This window comes from Alexandromys fortis, unplaced genomic scaffold (assembly GCF_014885135.2).
Source record: "Alexandromys fortis isolate MF-2015 unplaced genomic scaffold, M_Fortis_MF-2015_v1.1 scaffold_99, whole genome shotgun sequence".
NCBI lineage: Eukaryota > Metazoa > Chordata > Mammalia > Rodentia > Cricetidae > Alexandromys > Alexandromys fortis.
In genome coordinates, this window is record NW_026067982.1 from 767808 (window position 1) to 787040 (window position 19233).

General features: G+C 49.5%; 1 protein-coding gene across 1 annotated transcript in view; it reads right to left on the minus strand.

Moving 5' to 3' along the window:
- Positions 1 to 6628: 6628 nt before the first annotated feature.
- Plekhd1 (pleckstrin homology and coiled-coil domain containing D1) overlaps positions 6629 to 19233 on the minus strand; it is a 29410-nt gene continuing 16805 nt past the window's right edge. Inside the window, exons 7-13 of the mRNA XM_050158648.1 lie at positions 13593 to 13687; positions 12289 to 12382; positions 10725 to 10903; positions 10139 to 10271; positions 9299 to 9443; positions 8751 to 8900; positions 6629 to 8521 (exon numbers count right to left, since the gene is read on the minus strand). Coding sequence (XP_050014605.1) covers positions 8355 to 8521; positions 8751 to 8900; positions 9299 to 9443; positions 10139 to 10271; positions 10725 to 10903; positions 12289 to 12382; positions 13593 to 13687 — 963 coding nt within the window. The 3' untranslated portion in view covers positions 6629 to 8354. The remainder of the gene's footprint in view (positions 8522 to 8750; positions 8901 to 9298; positions 9444 to 10138; positions 10272 to 10724; positions 10904 to 12288; positions 12383 to 13592; positions 13688 to 19233) is intronic.

The window sequence follows — 19233 nt, forward strand, 5'->3', positions numbered from 1 at the left end:
TTTATTATGTATGCAACATTTCTTCCATGTTTGCTTGCATGCCAGAAGAGGGCACCAGATCTCATTTTAGATGGCTGAGAGCCACCATGTAGTTGCTGGGAATTGAACTCAGGACCTCTAGAAGACAGTCAGTGCTCTTAACCTCTGAGCCATCTCTCCAGCCCCTGCCTGAGAAAACTTAAACTTGCAGTATTGAACATTTTAACAGCCTATGCCCATAACAAATAGGAAGTAGACTTCTGCCCCATGCCCTTTGCTCGTATCATGCACTCCCTACACACTTAGGACAAATTCCTCCAGGGATGAATGGAATCCCTTCGGCTAGAGCCTGGGTGGCGGTGCCATCCCCCCCCCCATTTGTTTCCTGAGAAGGTGACATTTTTCCCAGAAAGCATCTCCAGAGGTGGGAAGCTGCCGTCTACACCGGAATTGGAGGAGGGCTGTGAGAGGATCCAGTCACACGTGTGATAACGTTGTTCCAGTGAGCCACATTCCCAGGGTGGCTGCCTTGAGCTCCAAACCCTTAGCTTCCCTATTTCCTAGTCATGTGACCTTGGGCAAGTCCCTTAACCACTGCAGACTTTTTTTTTTTCTCTTATAAACCAAGGAAGGGGTGTTGCGAGAACACAAAAGAGAAATCAGTGTGAAAGTGTCTGGTATATAATGCACTCAGTATATATAAGGATCCAAACAGAACCTTTGTTTTCTATCCTAAAGGGAAGAACGACCTACAGATTCAAGCCAATCACACAACACTGCGTAGCCACAAAGCCGCAGCTCACGTTCCCACCTGGGTCTGCGGGCCTGATCAGAGCATGCTGCCATCTGCTGGGAAGAAGGAGGAAGTGAATAGCCAAGCATCACTTAACTGCAGGCGGCCAGAATGGAGGAAACACTGAAGGAAAAAAGGGAAGGACCTTGTGTCCTTAGAGACGGGCAAAGCCCCACCCCACCCCATCCCGCGCGCATTGGCCTTGTCGGAGGAACTGTATTTCAATTCGTTCTTATTTTTTAAGTGTTAAGATATTACTGAAGGAAAGAACTGTACACATTGCCATATTGTGCAGCATGAATGAACCTCGAGGATTTTATGCTCCTGAAGTAAACTAGTAAAAATAAAATCTGGGCAAGAGCATCAGGTGCTATCGCAGAGGACCCTGGTTTGGTTCCCAGTGCCTGCATGGTGGCTCACAACCATCTGTAACTCTAGTTCCAAGAGATCCAGTTCCTCTCCTGGCTCCTTTCAGGCTCAGGGCATGAATGCACTGAACACACACACACATGCACACGCAGGCAAAACAGTCATAAACACAAGATAAAATAAATCTTTAACAAAACTAAAACAAACAAACAAAAATGGGTCTGCAAGATGTCTCAGTGGGATCAAACATGAAGACTGGTGATTCCTGTTTGATCCCAGAAACCCACGTGGTGGGCGGAGAACTGGTTCCAGCAAGCTCTTCTCTGACCTCCACGTGTGTGCTGCACAGCACACATGTAAAGAAAAAGACAAAGACTATGTAGTTCCCTCTCTTGAGCTAGCTGTATCTAGAGTTGTCGTGGCCCAGGAAGAAGAATGGTGGTTGCCAGCCCAAGGAGTGGAGTGGGGGAATTATTTCTTCCAGGGTTCAGAGTTTGAGAGCATCCAGGAAACTGATTGCACAACCACATGAATATAGTCAACTTCACTAAGCCACCCGTGTGGTTTACCCTTTCAAGGGGTAAATTTTGTCTGCACATTTTAAAAATTTTGTTTATTTATATTTTATATATGAGTGTTTTTGCATTATTTATATTTTATATATGAGTGCTTTGCATGTATTCTTGAATGCCAGAAGAGGATATCAAGTTCTATTCCAGATGGTTGTGGAGCCACCATGTGGGTGCTGGGAATTGAACTCAGGACCTCTGGAAGAGCAGCTAGTGTTCTTAACCTCTGAGCCATCTCTCCAGCCCTTGTTTGCACATTTTACCACAATGAACAAAAAAACAGTAAAGGACAGAATCAAGCCCATGGACAGTGCATGACCCCACACAGCAGAACCACAATAAAAACTGACATCACGAAGATGGGGAAATGACCTCAGACATGGACGAAGGTAACAATGGACATATTCTATTTACTAGAAAAGCTGTCCACGTGGCTTTATTCTTTTCCTTGAGCTCATAAATTGGTTCTGTTCTTATCTCAAGGTCAAAATTAATGAATTGATATTTGAGACAGGGTTTCACTATGTATCCCTGGCTATCATGGAACTCACTCTGTAGACCAGGCTAGCCTCAGACTTACAGAGATCTGCCTGCCTCTGCCTGCCTTGTGCTGAGATTAAAGGTGTGCACCACAACTGGCTCAAAATTTTTGTATTTCAGATTAATTTTTAGGACAGTGTGGCACTGAGCTCAGTGCATTTTTGCTGAAGCCTATTTGCTCTGACCTCTAGTGGCAGTCACAGCCAGATTCCTATAGGCTACAGAGCAGTTAAGTCCTGGGTTACAGAAGTCCATAGCCTCCAGGACTCCAGGTGTCTTCATGCGACTGAAGGGGCCTCTCTTCTGCTGAATAAAAACATATAGATACAGAAATCAATATAAAAGTGGGTCTCCAATACCACAAGGCCAGCAGAGGCTTGCCCTTCGCCATCAGGACCTCCCACCACCTCTCCACAGCAGCAGGGAGGGGAGGCAAGGTCCTCCCCGGGGTCTTGTCACTTCAGGCACTGCTTAGCAAGGGACAGTCTTTGCAGACACTCCAAGCCATGGCTGGGACAGGTAACAGCAGGACTCACAGACCAAAAGCAGGTATCAGGTCCCCTAGAACCATGAATTCCCAAAACACAGTCACCTGGATGGCTCCTGGAGCCCCTGGGTGTACAGTGTCTGTCTCTAAGCAGCCCTGAGTCACTTTGGCCTCCTCACCTGATCACCAGGTTACACCCAAGGCAAAGTCACCAAGACACAGGACAGACTGTATTTCCAACTGTGGGGCTCTGGGAGAGATAGATTCATCACCAAGGAGTTTGGTTTACTAGATCTCCATCCCAAGATTCCTGGACTTGGCCTGTTCTCTAAACTTTTGAAGGACCAGCATTCGATCCCACTGGACAGAGTGGATTTCACTTTCTACCAGGCTAAACCAACTTTTTGGGGTTAAGGAAGTAAGTAGCTCTTCCCTGAGTCAAAGCTGTGGGGTTCTGACTTTGGGGAGACTCTGCAGAGGGCTGGAGAGTTCCATGCTGGCAGGGTCACATGGCTCCATGAACTCTGCTGGAGGTTCCAGGCAGCTGCTTTGTCCCGTAGTTTAACAGCTGCTGCCGGGTTAGATCACATCTGGCACCCTAGGCTGCTCCTGAGACTCGGGCACGTGCTGCCCTCCAAACAGGCTGCCCAGGTCAGACTGAGCTGTGAGCAAGCAATAGTTTGAACGTATTACCTCCTTCCAGAGATGGAGACGGGAACCTTGGAGGCAGCTCAAAACACCCCAAGATCAAGTTCTCAGCACAAAGGAGATTTATTTGCCCCAGAGGGACAAAGGGCAGGGAATAAGAGACAAAGACAAGAGACAGAGGATGAGAGAGAAGGGGAAGAGAACAAAAGGAGGAGGGCAGGGGTATTTGTCCCAGAGTGGAGGAAAAAGGACTGTCTCTGGAGAGAAAGGAGACAGACGAAGCGCATAGGAAAATGGCAGCTTATAGGGGGCTGGAGAGATGGCTCAGCGGTTAAGAGCACTGACTGCTCTTCCCGAGGACCCGGGTTCAATTCCCAGCACCCACATGGCAGCTCACAACTGTCTGAAAATGCAGTTCCATGAGATCTGACACCTTCACACCAATGCACATAAAATAAAGTTAAATAAATCATAAAAAAAGAAAATGGCAGCTTATAAAGGGAGATGGGAAACCTCATGTTGGGATGAGGTGTTTGATTTTAATTGGGCATGTTAATTAGGTGAGCCAAAGGGGGCTTTGATTGCTGAACTTCAATACTTTGATAACTGGACCTTAGTAGTCAGACTCAGGAGGAGGAAGCAGCCAAATAAGGGACTAGACCTTGGTGGTTGGCTAGTTTTAGGAATGTAATCTAATGGTTTTTAGCAAGACAGAGGGAATGGGGGAGAAAGGCAAGGCCAGCCAGAGCCGTGTTTGCCGTGCTAGGGCTGGCTAGATCCCTTCAACAGGTCCTTCCCTGGGCGGGATCATGGGATCTTTCCAAGTCTCTTGCCTTCTCCTTCAACGTGTCTTTGAGGAGTAAGAGGGTTAATATTGACAACTTGCCGGGATTGAGGATCACCATGGAAACAAACCTCTGTGTCTGTGAGAGATTATCTGGATTAAGTTCATGGATGTCAGAACATTCCCCGGAAATGTGGGCGGGGCCGTTCTACGGGCTGAAGTCTGGGGCTCAGGTTAGCGCTAACCCATAGCTTTCCCCGCTCTCAGCTTCCTCCCTACAAAGGCAGTGTGACAGCTGTGGGGGAAACCTTTTCTGGAAACACTCTCGGCTTCAGAGGCTGAACGTTTGCCGGCCTTGCAACCGAGTTAATAATATACCTGGAGACCACTTAAAGCTATGTACTTAACCTGTTTCCCTCTGTGTATTCAGCCTGTTTATCTTGCTTTAAGAGAACAGTGTAGCCAAGCTTACTGGGCCTTGGATTTGCCCTGTAACCCACTTTTACAAGCTAAACTGAGTGCACGGTTTTACTCTCAGACCATACTCCCTCTTTCTCTTTTGTGACTCTTTCATGACCCTAAACTGTGGTGTGTGTGTGTGTGTGTGTGTGTGTGTGTGAGAGAGAGAGAGAGAGAGAGAGAGATTAGTCAAATCATTAGATGAAAGTGGAGCATTGAATACAACAATTTAGTTGTCCACCTAAATGATGGAAACAGCACATAGATGTAGATTGACAGCATCTGTCTGCAGTTTGGCGTGCTATTCTGGGACGCTAGGGTTCAATAAAGTCAATTCTTCCCTTGTAAACTCTGGTTTAAAGGAATTAACTCAGGCGATTCCTCAATCCTTTCCTATGCCACGTTTTCTGTGTTGTTCAATTAATACAGAGCCAAGCCCTTAGGGGCAGACAATGGACGTAGGAAGAGAAGTCAAGAACTCCCATTTGGGATCGCTCTTGGTACAGATTGTCCCAAGAGGAAGACTCTCATCTGAGGTGGCACTGTCTCAACCAGCTGCCCCAAGCTTCTGTTGCCATGACTTCCCCACCGTAAGGGACTGTGCCCTCAAGCTACAAGCCAGAACAAACCTTTGTTTTTGTGTTGGGTATTTGGTCACAGAAACGAGAAAAGTCACTAAAACTGTGGCAAAGCATTAGACGCAAGTGACCCCTCCACGGCTATGTATCCTCCTGGGAACATTCATGATGGGACAAGGGGAGCCCCTGGGTATGCTGACCAGGGCAGTATAGACCAGGGCAGCCTGGCTTGACACTTATCTCCCATCCTCAGCTAGGAAACCAGTCGAATAGCAGGTTTCTGTACTTGATCCAGTAACTCATTTCTGGCTCTCCTGTTATGAAACAAAGCAGAAACCTCACCAGAGCATTTGACTGTCCATTTCTGGTGTGGCTATTGAAGCTAACGACAGTTGGTTTCTTCAGGCTGCCCCGTAGTCCCTACTCAGATCGGGGGGAAATCCTGCTGATTGTCCTATAACATGGTGACATCAGGACCTCGGGTGGAAACACATATCTTTCAGCTAGTTATTAAGAAGCCAGTCACAGGAGAAAAAGTGGGGGAGTTCTTTTTGCGGGACTATGCAAAAAGTGATGCTTCAATTCCATGGGTGGCCTGCAGGGGGCAGCATCTCTCTAGAAATGACTCCACTGCCTACTCAGAAACGCAGCAGGAAGTAACACATTTAATTAATTGGCCAATGAATAAGAGTTACTTTTAGAAATTGCTACATAATATTAATACCATCTATCATGTCAATATGTTTCCAGTGAGTAATTCCAGCCGTCCAGATTTTTATATACAGATGCTGCGTGTGCATATGCTGTGTTAGGTATGTTTGGAGATAACCCAGACTTGTCTGAGGATGCGCCGTACCAAGTGAGAATGGGAGGTAATGAACTAGGGAATTGGTTGATGCTTGTGACCAGACCCCCCTGCTGCGATTTGAGGCTGTCTCCTCCCAGACTCCTGTTAAAACCTAATTGCTATTACCACAGTGTTAAGAGTGGGACCTCAGAGGTTTAGGGGGGCTCTGCAGGAGTGAGGCAACATGGCAGCGGGTTTTGGCAGCTTTGTCTTGAGACAGGGTCTCAGTGTGTACCCCAGACTGACTTTGATCTCAAACTTGAGGTGGGCCCCCTGCCTCAGCCCCTTGAATGCTGAGATTACAGCCCAGTGGCTTTCATACCTCATAAAGTACTTAGTCCAGCTGGGTGTGTAGCTCAGGTTACCCTCAGTGGCCCTGAGTTCAAGGCCAGCCTGAGCTGTGTAACACCCTGAATAAAAACAGGATACGATACACACTCGCAGCTGCTCTGTTATAGCAGAACTTTTTTTTTTTTTCTGGTTAATAGCTTGCCCAGGAAAACCAAAACGCATTTGAAATTTTCCCCAAGAGCAAACCATTATTAATTCTTTAAAAACAAACAAAAACAGTAATCTTAGTTTTATAAATCTTCATTTCAAAATCCATTCCACATACATATATTATCTAGACAAGCGCCAGGTCTATGCGTGTTTATATACATTTAAAGCTTCATATTTACACACAAATGCAGACTCCAAAGCACCCTACCTGAGACCACCCCCACCAAAAAGGACTGCTGAGGACAGGGTAGCCTGGGCCTTGGCGAGGGCTCCTCTCGGGGCCTGCTTCTCCTGTCCCTCCCTCACACTTCCAGTCTTTCAAAGAACAAAATATGGGCGCCTTTGTTCCACCAGTGTCTGAGCACCCAGCCCCTTTTAACCACTTTTTAAAAGACTTATTTATCCCATGTGTATGAATGCTTTGTATGTATGTATGTACACGCACCGTGTGAGTGTCCGGTGCCTGTGGAGGTCAGAAGAGGGCGTTGGATCTCCTGGCAGTGGACTTACGGGTGGTTGTGAGACACCATGTGGGTGCTGGCAAGCAAATCTGGGTCCTCTGTAAGAGAACCAAGGGTTCTTAACCACGAAGCCGTATCTCTCCCCCACCCCCATCTTGTTTGGAAAGAATGATCTCAGGCAGCTTTGTGAGGGATGGGCCCCGAGGACTGTCAGAGACGAGGAACACGGTCCACAGTCCTTGGCCTCCTGAAAGGTGGAGATCTTCCACAAAACCTGCAGGCTGGTGTTAGTGCCACTGTGACAACAGTGAACCAACCCGCGGCTACTGGCTCACCGCAGACCCAAGTTCCCCTGTGGTGGGTTCATGGCTGTGCTAATTCACTGAGTGAAGCAGCTGCAGGGAGTGGAGACAGACAGGTGAGCCAGCTGGGAGGGAGACACAGCTCTGTGATCTCCGGGCAGCAGCATCACAAGAGCCCGAGGCAGCTGTAGCTCTGCCTGACTGTGGATAATACAGGAGCCTCGGCTGCCTTGCTCCTGATCCAGCTGTGCGGACTTCAGGGGAAAAGCCCCCCCCCCCCCCCCGGAGTCGAGGGCTCCCAATCAGGGCTGGGAAAGAACCAAGTGGGATCACGCGCTTCTCCCGCTCCTCTTACAGGTTGTTGGGGCTGTGTATGGAGAAGACCACTTGCAAATAGGAGGGCAGCCCCCAGGAAACAGATACCGCAGAGAGGGTATGGGTGCTGTGAGCCTGGGGTTGTGTCTTAGGGCCTACTCTTCCCTCTCCAAGGACATGGAATAAGTGAGGGGCCCGGACAAAAGTTGCAGAGAGGAACAGGGGTAAAGAGAGTTTGAGGGTGTCCCGTGACCAGGGGCAGAGCAGCAGAGACACAGATGGGTATGGTGGGTACCAGGGAAGTCTTTCAGTCCTCAGCTAGTGGGCAGGCCCTGCGTGTCCTTGCGGGATAAACATTTTCTTTTCCAGACCAACGGACACTACACATGGTCAGGGCTCATCATTACAACCAGGTAGTACCCAGTGTGGACCCACCCACCCAGAGGAGACCCAAGGTCAGGGCTTCAGCCTGGAGAGATGGCTCAGTTGTTAAGAGCACACTTGTGATTCTTCCAGAGGACCCAGATTCAATTCCCAGCACCCAAATAGTAGCTCACGACCATCCATAACTTCAGCTCCAGGGGCTCAACACTTCCTTCTGATCTCCAAGGTCAGGACTTGGTGAATGAGTGTACGCCTTCCTGGTGGTGCCCTGGCAGAGAGGAGCCAAGAGGAGTCAGGCTTCCTCCCTCCCCTACCAAGGAGGTGGAGGAGGATTCCCATCATTTCCCTCCCCGAGGGAGCGCAGAGGCCCCAGGCTGGGTGGCCATGATGTGGTAGATGGATTCCCGGAAGCGCTGGTCTCGGCTTAGCCGCTTGGCCACCTCCTTTAGCTCTTCTATGTTGTTGGCTTCTAGCTGGGAGGCCATGAAGGACTGAGAAGGCTTCACTGGGGAGACAAAGACCCATTGCCCCGTGAATGGCACTCCCCCTTGGCTGAGCCCACCCTTCCTCCCTCATCCCAGCCCTACGTGCTGGTGCCTCCTGCCAAAGGCTGGTAGAGCCAGGTTCAAGAACATATTATCCAGCCTGTCTACTTGGTCTCAAACCTGTTGTCTTCCTGCCTTGCCGCCAATAGCCTACGCTACCTGACCCCACGCAGGCATATGAGTGCTCACTGTCATTCCAGGAAGTACTGGACCGGCGACGGTGGAAACGGCAGCTCTTGATGCGGCGAGTGGCTGCCTTATGGATGTACACGGAGTTCTTCATGATGACCGGCATCTTGGCCTCCAGCTCTGCATTCCGGATGCATTCTTCAAAGAACCCTGTGGTGGCGGGAAGCAGCCATTTAGTGTATCTTTTTCTGGGCCTGTCCTTCCCCACCTAAGTGCTCATTTGGTCAGGTGGGAGATACGTTGATCTGTCCTTGACAGAACACAGTTCCTCCACACACCACACACAGTCTGTAGCTAGCACAGAGAAGATCTGCTGGGAACAGAGCTTTTGAAAAGAGGACAAAACTCCAGGCTTTCCTCACCCCAGGCCCAACTGCCACAAAGCGGCAGTGCTAAAGGGGGCTCCTACAGGACAGTGTCTGGTGTCCGTAATAAGAACTCCAGGAAGGATCACCTCACACACGCAGGGCCTGTTCCAGGTTCTGACGGGTTTGGGATTAAGGGGCTGAGCTCCGGGATTGGGGCTGGGCCCTGAAGGGAGGCCTTACTTTTCAGGTGGCTCACGTCAGCCCGCATCCTCTCTTCCTTCTCCTTGTTCCGAACCTTGGAATTAAGCCCTTGTTCCAGGCTTCTCAAGGCTGCCTCTGCCTCTCGGAGTCGTCTCTCCAGGTCCATGCGCACCTTCACTTCAGCCTAAATGGCGGGACAAGCGAGAGGGAAGCTGAGTCCAGGAAGCAGTCGCCACCTCCCCCAGAGCCTTCCGTGATGGCTTGTTTTCTTTGTTAATTCAACCCGATTTAGGGTTACCTACGAGACCCACGGTGTGAGGGCATCTCCAGAAAGGTTTAACCAACCGAGGATGCACCCTGGGTGTGGGTGGCACTGTCCCACGGGTTGGGGTGCCAAACTGAATAAAAAAGGAAGGGGGAGAAGGTGTAGATTCGTCTCTCTGCTTCCTGACTGCAGACACAATGTCACCAGCTGCCTCACTCCCACCATCATGCCTTCCCTATCATGACAGACTGCATCCCCTAAACCACGAGCCATCCTTCCGTTAGCTGCTTTTGATAGAAACGTCATCATAGCAATGAGAAAAATGGTTAGTATCCCTTTCCCTATCATCCTGGGCTCAAAGGTCTTGGGTGGGCGTTTCCACGTCTTGGTTCCACACCTTACCCAGGACCCAGATGGCTGGGCATGGCCCTGTTGCTAACACTTGACTATCAATGATAGAGAGATTGCTGCCTCCTGTGATAAGCCCGCCCCTGAATCTGGCCAGCTGGCCATTCTGGGAGAGGAGTGTAGGGTAGCTGTGAAGAACAGGGACGGGCAGGCATCCCCGGCCGTGTGGAAGGGCCCAGAGCTCAAGGCCCATGCGGGCTGCACACCTTGAGCTCCCGCTCAGCCTGCTGCTTCTCTGCGGTCAGCTCCTGAAGTGAGTTCTGCAGGGCTTGAGACTGGCTTGAGTAGAACTCCCGCTCCTCCTCCAGGGCCCTTGAGCGTTCTTCATTCTCCTTCATCCTGTGGGCAGGAGGGGAGCTCACCCAGGGGTCGCTTACAAAGGGGGTTGCCCCTGCCAGAGGCATGGCTAGAGAAGGGCTGCGTCCTCTCTGGGTCCAGTCAGATAGGGGATGAGGGAGGTGATGTGGAGAGACGGGAGCCCTAGACGTAGAGGTGCAGGGATTGCTACTTCCCTGACCTCGGGAAATCCTCCAACCCCAGCGAGGCTCAGTTTCTTCATGGGTTGGGTGGACAGCCGCTAAGGGAACCTGCTGGCCAGCCACGGGCACTGCTCTGAGGACTTGATGATGCTCTGAATGATTTGTCAAGACAACTTTGGGAAAGCCAGGTCATGGGCAAAAAGGAAGTGACCCGTCTTGTCAATGACAGCTGGAATTCAAATCCAGTTGTATAACTTGAGGGTAGTCACAGCTCCCAAGCTGCTGGAGGACCCAGTGGTCTCGGGTGCCTCACCGCTTCTCTGCTAGAAGCTTCTCTGCCAAAAGCTCCTGCATCCGCTCTTCAATCTGCCTGAGGTTGCTATGGAGACCATCACTGGCAAGTGGCTGCTCACTCTGATTGGCCGATGGCTGTGGCTGGTTCTTATCTTCCTCCAGCATCTCTAGGGTTTTCTTCTTCTCTAGGGAGAGTTCCTGGTGCAAAGGCAGGGAAGGGTGAGAAGGAGCATGGGTTAACCCTCCAGCGTGACTGTCCTGGTCTCCTTGCAATTCCGAGGAGTGACCGACTCCTCCCTTGGTCCTCCATGCTGAGCACCTTACACGCCTGATTCCAAGATCTCCTTTCTTACAACATGGCCAGGTTACTCCTCTATCAAGACAGACAGACAAACAAGGAGGAACCCAATGTGACTTCCAAGAGAGAGGGTACCTATCAGGGCCAGGTCCCAAGGCCTCAGGGCAACATGACCCTATGAGGTCCTTGTTCCTCGAGGAGAAGGGAGATGTTACTGGGCTCATGTGAAGATGCCCGAAAGGACCAGCACAAGAGTTCTCTGCACTATCAGCCAGGATCGTAACACCACAAGGAAACTCTGGGGTTGGAAATACCCATGGTAATCACTCCCCATACCAGGGAAAGCTAAACAAACCAAGGCTCCGGTCACTCCAGGGAGACTAAAACTCTCGCAGCCTTCACGACACTTCATGGATTCAACTAAGATGTACGGTCCCAAGCTCCCTTCAGGTGCTGGACTTCGGGAAATGGCTAAGACACGGCCAAGTGAAGTCCACAGTTTTGAAAATTCAACCCAGCGTGTTAATTCATGGATGTACAAATTCACTGGAACACAGAGCAAATACCTGCCCAGAAGAATCAAGGAAGCTTGACTACAGAGATGTTTTAGCTTAGTCTGAAGACAAACAGTTGCCAAAGAAGAGACAAAAAGATATACGTTGTGTAAAAGCAATGGTAGGGTGGAGGTGTGTGTGTGTGTGTGTGTGTGTGTGTGTCAAAAACCTTGTTTTCCTTAGGGACATGCTCTCAAGTAGTTGGAGCAGGGGCAAGGGATGAAAGGGTAGCAGGGAAGGAGGGGGGGGTTGTACTTGCATGCTATGCTAAGAAGCTAGGCCTCTGTCCTTGACACATGCTGCTTGCCCCTGCCCCTCCGCACCTGCCCCTCCCAGTCTCTTGTATCAGATGAAGGTGACCTGGAAGTCAATTTCCCCTAATGCTCAGTTTCACCCAGGAGCGGCTAAGTGAAGGAACCACAGAAGGATGTGGTGAGTGAGGCTATCACCCACTCTGATCAATCCGGTCTCTGGTATAACCCCAGCACTAAGAGAGCAGGTTTCCTGAGGCCACGGTCATCACAAGGGCAAGCTGGAACATTTGTTCTGGGTCTGGGAGGAACCAGTCCTGTGCCAGACAGAGCTCCCGACCATCCACAGGCGGGGTCCTTCAGATAGACTCCTCTTCACGCTCATTCTCCTGTGGGTACCTTCCCTGGGAGATATATGGGAAATCCAGTATTATATAGCCCCACCCACCAGCTCGCCTCCTGGGCAAGCAGCCCCCTCACCTCCAGCGTGTGCTGTAAGGATTCCGTGAGGTGCCTCAGCTCCTTCTTCTCCTGTTCTACACCCTTGAGGCATCTTGCGGTGAGTTCGAGCTCCCTGTGGGGATGGAGAGCTGGAATGGCAGCCAGCACCCTCCCCAGCCTCTGCACGCAACCGTACCTGATGCAGCTCAGCAGGGCCCGTGGACAGCCAGCGCTCTGCAACGCTGGGCACTGAAAACAGCTGCAGAGTCAGGGCTGCAAGGGCGGCTCAGCCAAATGAGGTGGGTTCCCTAACCAGGTACAGTAAGGTCCTGCAGCCGGGGACTTAGCTTCCAATTCAGTGTCTAACAAGTACTTAGGGAGATTCTCTTATTTGTATGATAATTAGAGAAAAAAAAGAGTCTCTATTCCTTCCCCCCATATATAACCAAATGACTCCCTTTAATAAGGTGCTTCTGGGCTGTCACTGATACTCCGTGGTGGTGGTGGTGGAGATGGGGATGGTGGAGGGGGTGGTGATGATGATGGTGGTGATAGCATTGCTATGACCCCGACCGAGCACCATCCATCACAGAAGTAGTTTCCAAATTCTGGATAGACTACATCTGAATCGCCTGGGCTGGGGATATACACAGGTCCTACATTCACGAGAGTATAATGCAATTAATGCCTAGAAGGGGCAACTAGATGGGTAAATAATACCTCAGACAAAAGATCCCAATGAGTCATTAACTAAAGTGCGGAAGGACCGCAGGAAAGATGGAGAACGCTGGGGGCATTTTTTGGGCAGCACTTCTAGGCCAGGCCAGTTTGCTGCCAATAACTTGGCTCTGGCAAAGGTAGGAGGGGCTTGGTCCATGGGGGAGACTGACCTGCACTCACCCACATCTCACACTCTTGTTCATACCATTGCAAGAGTGATGGGAAATGACCTACTAGGGATGGAGAGATGGCTCAGCTGTTAAAGGCCAGGCTCCCAACCAAAATTATAAGAAATGACCTACTGAGGGGGGTGGTTATTTTCTGGGCATACTCAAGATCTGGAGCATTGGAAAGATCAGGTCATAAGTGGTTTCCTGGCAAAGCCTTCTCCAGGTCTGACTGCACATGGCTGCCAAGGCTAGAAAATCCCCCCTGTTGTCCCTCACAGGGCCAGGGCATCCCCGTGTTGCCTTCCCCACCCCCCACCCACCCACCAGCATTGCCCATCCCAGGGCCTGGGCAATTCCATCCCTTCCTATCCCTCCCAGGGTCTGGGCATTCCCCGTTGCCCCGCCCCCCCGGCATGCCCCGCCCCCGCTGCCCGCCCCCAGGCCCTAGGTCACCTCTTGATCTGCTCTTGCTCAACTCTCAGCTCTTGCACCACCTCCTCGAATTGCTGTTTCTCAGCCTCCAGCACCTGGTTCAGGCGCTCAAGCTCCTGAATTGAAGAGGAAAGTCAGAGGAGACACAGGGCTCCTAGGCTCAGGACGACCCCTCCTTTCGCTAGCCCAGGGGACACCCCAGGGTTTGGATCAGTCTGGGGCATAAGGACAAGCTTGTAAGTTCCGAGGAGCCCAGGCTCCATTCAGCGCACGCGGTCTCAACTAACCCCAAAATATGATGAAGCTGGCCGTGAAAACGGTTAGCAAGAGGAAGGACAGACAGATTTAGAAATGATCCCAACAAGGGTCTTCCGACAGATGTGACTGTAATTCTGGATGTTGTTCCACTGGGCAACATGAAACTGTCTTCTCATTTTCCAGTTCCAAACTACTCTCTGGTCACCTGGGGGCTTTGTTCTCAAGCAGAATGGCATCCTTGCTAGGGAGGGGCACTGCCTATGGAGGGTGATGTTGCCACTGACTTTGAAGAGATTCAGATGGGGAAGAAAATATATAGAGGGGAGTATCTGATTTTAATTCCCACACCTAGGTTTCTTACCCACGTAAGTTACTTCTTTCTCATCTAATCTTTCCTGGTACCTGCTTACAAACTGCCTCAGTTTGCTAATGTGGTCACCACCTGGACAACTCCCTGGCGTTCCGGTGCCCCTGGGCACATGCCCGGCTACAGTACACTGGGTATAGGTAGCTGGGCTCGTGGGAGTAGCTGAGGCCGATGGAATGTGAGCAGGAGGGCAGATAGCTTTTGAAAAGATGATACATGGTAGGCTATGGTTCCTTTCCCCTGGCACAGGTAGGGGTCCCCTTAGCCTGGATCCCCAGGAATGAGGACAGATGAAACAGAGCTCCGACCAGTCCAAGTAGCTGTGTGAGAAAACACGTTTGTGCTGTTAAAAGCCATGGGCATATGGGGGCTTTTGGTTACTGCAGAAGCCATGACCTATCCTATGGCTATATTTGACATATCTAGATAAGATACAAATGAAATTTGTATTCTTGCACATATACCCCCTCCCACAACTAAAGAAAACTTCAGACCTTAAAAAAAACAACATATATATGAAGCCGGGCGGTGGTGGTGCACGCCTTTAATTCCAGCTCTCGAGAGGCAGAGGCAGACAGATCTCTGTGAGTTTGAGGCCAGCCTGGCCTACAAGAGCTAGTTTCAGGACAGGCTCCAAAGCTACAGAGAAACCCTGTCTCGAACCCCCCCCCCCCCAATCAGAAACTCTGTGTCAGTTTTGAACAACCTACAAAAAGCAGATACAAAAACATTGGCAAATAATGGGAGGTTTTGTGGAAATCTTCACAGGGAACCAATAGCAGGGCTCACCTTGTTCAGGCAACAAAACTCTGCCCCTCTCCCCACCTCTCGAGTCTCCCCTGTGCTTGTTCAAACTTTCCCTCCCTTCAACAGCTGCCTCACTCCCAACCTTTACCAAACTTTCTTCCAGGATCTCTCTAAGTCTCGGAGACCTGTGGAACCCAGCCCACAAAATAAGGGCTAGCACACGGTCCTGAGCCAAACAGAAGACCCGCGGGGCCAAGGGCAGCAGCCAGCATCTGGTCAGTCCAGGTTGCTACAGCGCACTTGGAGAAGCAGGCAACCCGTGTTGCCCACCAGGTCCATTTCAGCCCAAATCTGCCTCCCTCCCAGCTTCCCTCACCGAATCCAGCTTCTCCTTGGACCATCAAATACGACTAATTTCTTTTCCCTTCAGGTATTTAGAAAGAAACAGTGTGTTCCCAAGTCTCCTGTCCTCCAAGCTAAACACATCTTGTTTGCCATGCTTCACAGACAGTGATTTCTTGTCCTCAATAAAACTAATTACATCCGAGAAAAGAATGCAGCTGCAGGGGCCCCCGCTCAGGAAGCCTTGATACAGAGAGGATTCTTCGCAAGGAATTTACAGGCCCAGTGCAATTCCAGGAAATAGCCCAGTGAGATTCTTTTCTATTCATCCATGCTACATCTATTTACCAAGCACATACTATGTTCCAAGCTCCTGCTGGGCTCCGCGTGGAGGATCTGAAGATGTTCTTATGGAGCCCGTGGCCGAGCGTAGCTACTGGGAAACCCTGCCCAGGATTTTAGAGCAAATGTAGGAATCCAGTAGTGCTGAAATAATCAACCATCTCAGAGAATACTACAAAACAAGATACATGTCCTTCAGGACAGGGACACAGTTCCAGGCCAAGCTCTCCGGGATGGAAGTAGAACAGAAAACTCCACGGAGGTGAGAAGAGGGGCAATCAGTTGATTCTTGAGTTGAGAGACAAAGATGGGCAGATAAATGGGTTGGAGATTTAGCTCAGTGGCTTGCCTAGTAAATACTGGAGGAAAGAACATTCCAGATGGAAGGAATAGTACATACAAAGCCCCCATGGAAACATGTTGCCTGGAAGAACTAAGCCAGGCCTAGATGAGACATGAGGGCAAATACGATGGGAGAGAGACTGGATCAGAGAAGCAGGGAGGCTGGCAAAGGAGACGCTGGAGGTCATCTCTGACTTGGGTGAGGATCTTACTGAGTTTTGGGTGTTTTTTGTTTGTTTGTTTTCCCTGAACAAGAAGCAAAGAACATTTTGTTGTTTGGTCATTTTGTTTAGATATATAGTGAGACAGACTATCCCAGACTGGCCTTGAATATGTTCCCCAGTCCAGTCCAGCCTTAAATTCACAATCCTCTAGCCTCTGCCTACTGAGTGCTGGGATTGCAGCTGTGCACCGTTGCAGCAGCTGCAGTGAACGTTCTGAGAACAGACGGATGGTGATGCACTTTCTTTTCCCTTTAACCACTGAGTTGGCTACCTTGTAGAGGAAGAGACAAGGACGTAGAAACAGTTTAAGGGCACCAGATAGGAGGTGGTGGCACCAGTACCTGCTAGTGGTGGCTCTTAGAAGTAGGGTGGGAAAGAGAGGAAGGAGGGAGGACAGGGTGAATGAAGCATGATCCCCAAGTTCCTGGCTTGAATAAACCATGGGTGGTACATACCCTGAGATGGGCATGTGAGAGGAAACCCAGTCCTTTCTAGGAAAGGTAAAGGCAAGACATCTTGATCTCAGACAAGGTGTGCTCTCAGCATCTTTGGAAGTCTGGCTGGGATGTGAAGTCAGCTGTTGGGAAGCAGAGGATGGACGGCAACAGAAGGAAGGGACTGGGGATATCATCCTGGGAGTCATTTGCACACAAATAGCAAAATGTAGTGAGGGACTGTAGGCTAGACAGCCTTAAGATCTAGAGCAGAGAGAGGAGGGGAAGTTCAAGTACTGTGCAAGGCAACACGGTCTGCAGAGTTGCTGGGATGGCCGCACAAGTTCATTCACACAGACTGCTTGTAATTTAGAAAGTGCTTATCACGTGCCCACCAGGCCAGGCTTTCAATCTTAGCACTCAGAAGGCAGAGGCACATGGATCCCTGTGAGTCAGAGGCCATTCTGGTCTGTGTACTAAGTTTCAGGCCAGTCAAGACAACACAGAGAGACCCTGTCTCAAGATGAGGTATAATACATAGTTTGAAGAGACTATCAGAGTCAGATGGGAAGACTGTTAAAATTATCAGACCAGGAATTAAAAACAAACCCAACTGTAGGTTATCTGCTAAAGACTTTACTAGAAAAAAATAGTTATGTAAAAACAGATGACTAATATATGTAGGGAGATGGGATTTTTACACACATATGCACACACACACATACACGTGCGCGCAAACGCATGTGCACACACACTCCAAATTCAAGATTCAAAACACGAGACAATTAAACAATCGCCAAGTGTGATGGTGTGTTCTTGTGATCCCAGAACTCAGGAGGAGGACGCAGGAAACAAAGATGATCAGGAGTTCAAGGCTGACATAAACTACATCTCACTCTGCCTCACAAAGCAAGCAAGAAAAGAAAACCCAAAGCAAAATAATAAAGCCACACCAGGAAACAATAAAGAATGTCTTTGCTGAGAGAAACTCCTAACTACACCAGAGAGCTTGCTTTTCATGCCTTCCCACGTGTGTACAAGGCAGGACACAGCGTACACCATCAACTGGCAGCTGCCTATAGAAGAGGCCTCAGAATAAAACAGTCCTTTTGACAACTTGATTTTTCATTTTCTAGTCTCCAGAACTCTGTGAAATATATTGCTCTTGTTGAAGCCACTTGGCCTGATTTTTTCATGGTAGATTAAACTGAATAAAATCAATAAACCACACTATTCAATGATGGCAATATTCCATCAGGATCAATGAGCCGCACCATTCAACAAGGGCAATATTCCACATTATTCCCAAGCTCGCAGAGAATATTCACCAATAGAGTCTGGACTCTGCAGGAGGAGAACAGCTTAACAAATTTAAAAAACTAGAAACCACATAATGCTTGATTTTAAGCAATAATGAGATTATACTAGAAACTAAGAACAAAACAATAGCAAGAAAATCCACAGTGATTGGCGATTAAACAATATTTTCCTGAGTAACAGGAGCTGAAGAAGTGATTTCAAGAGAACTCCCCCCAGATTAAATATTGAGAACTAAGTCTTAAAAAAAAAAAGTAACATTCCTTGTCACTTATCCAAGTGAACTGACAGTGTCTGCCCACACAAAAACTATCTCTGAGAGTTCATAGCAGCTTCACTCAACCCAGAGGTCCGCCTGTGGGAAAAGAGATAAACCAAGGTATACACCCAGGTAACAAATTTATTCAGCTCTGAGAAGAAATCAGTATTCAAGCCATGGAAAGTCATGGTGGTCGCTTAAATGTACCTCACTGAGTGAAGGATGGTGAACTGAGAAGTCGCGTGTGGCATGCGACTCCAACTCCATGAGCTCTGGAAAGAGCGAAACTTGGAGACAGTAAGAAGATCAGTGGTTTCTGGGTTAGGGGTGGGAGAGATGAACACACTGGAACACAGGATTCTTAAGGCAGTGAAACTATTATTTGTGATATCCCAGTGGGGAATTAGTGGTGTTTTACACCTGTCAACAACTACAGAATGTGCTATACTGAGTAAAGCCCGCTTGGTGGTGGTGCCACACGCCTTTAATCCCAGAGCGTGGGACACAGAGGCAGGCGGATCTCTGTGAGTCTGAGGTCAGCCTGGTCTATAAGAGCTAGTTCCAGGACAGCCAGGGCTACACAGAGAAACCCTGTCTTGAAAGAACAGAGAGAGAAGGAGAGAAGCCTGATGGCCCTAGCAGATATGCCTGGCAGCTCCCCATGAATTCTGGGCTGAAAACACTTAGGCTAAGAGCCCAAGGATCTCTCTTGGAAAATGCCATGGCTACAGGTACATGGCCACACCATCACATGGAATATTTGCCTGAATTCTAGTCTGTTTAGCTTCTCGGTGACCCAGAAGAACACAAAGAAGCAATTGCTTTTATTAAGCATTGGAGATGAACACAACGTCCAGAGGAATCAGATGACAATCACACCAGAAGTGTTGGAGCTGAGACCCTACCGGGTCTCCTGGCTGTAGATTCTAAGGTTCCCTACAGTTCAGACTATCTCCCAGAAACCTCATACTTATCAGAAGAACCATCTTGCCTCTGGGATACAGAATTCTTGCTATGTAGCCCCAAACCC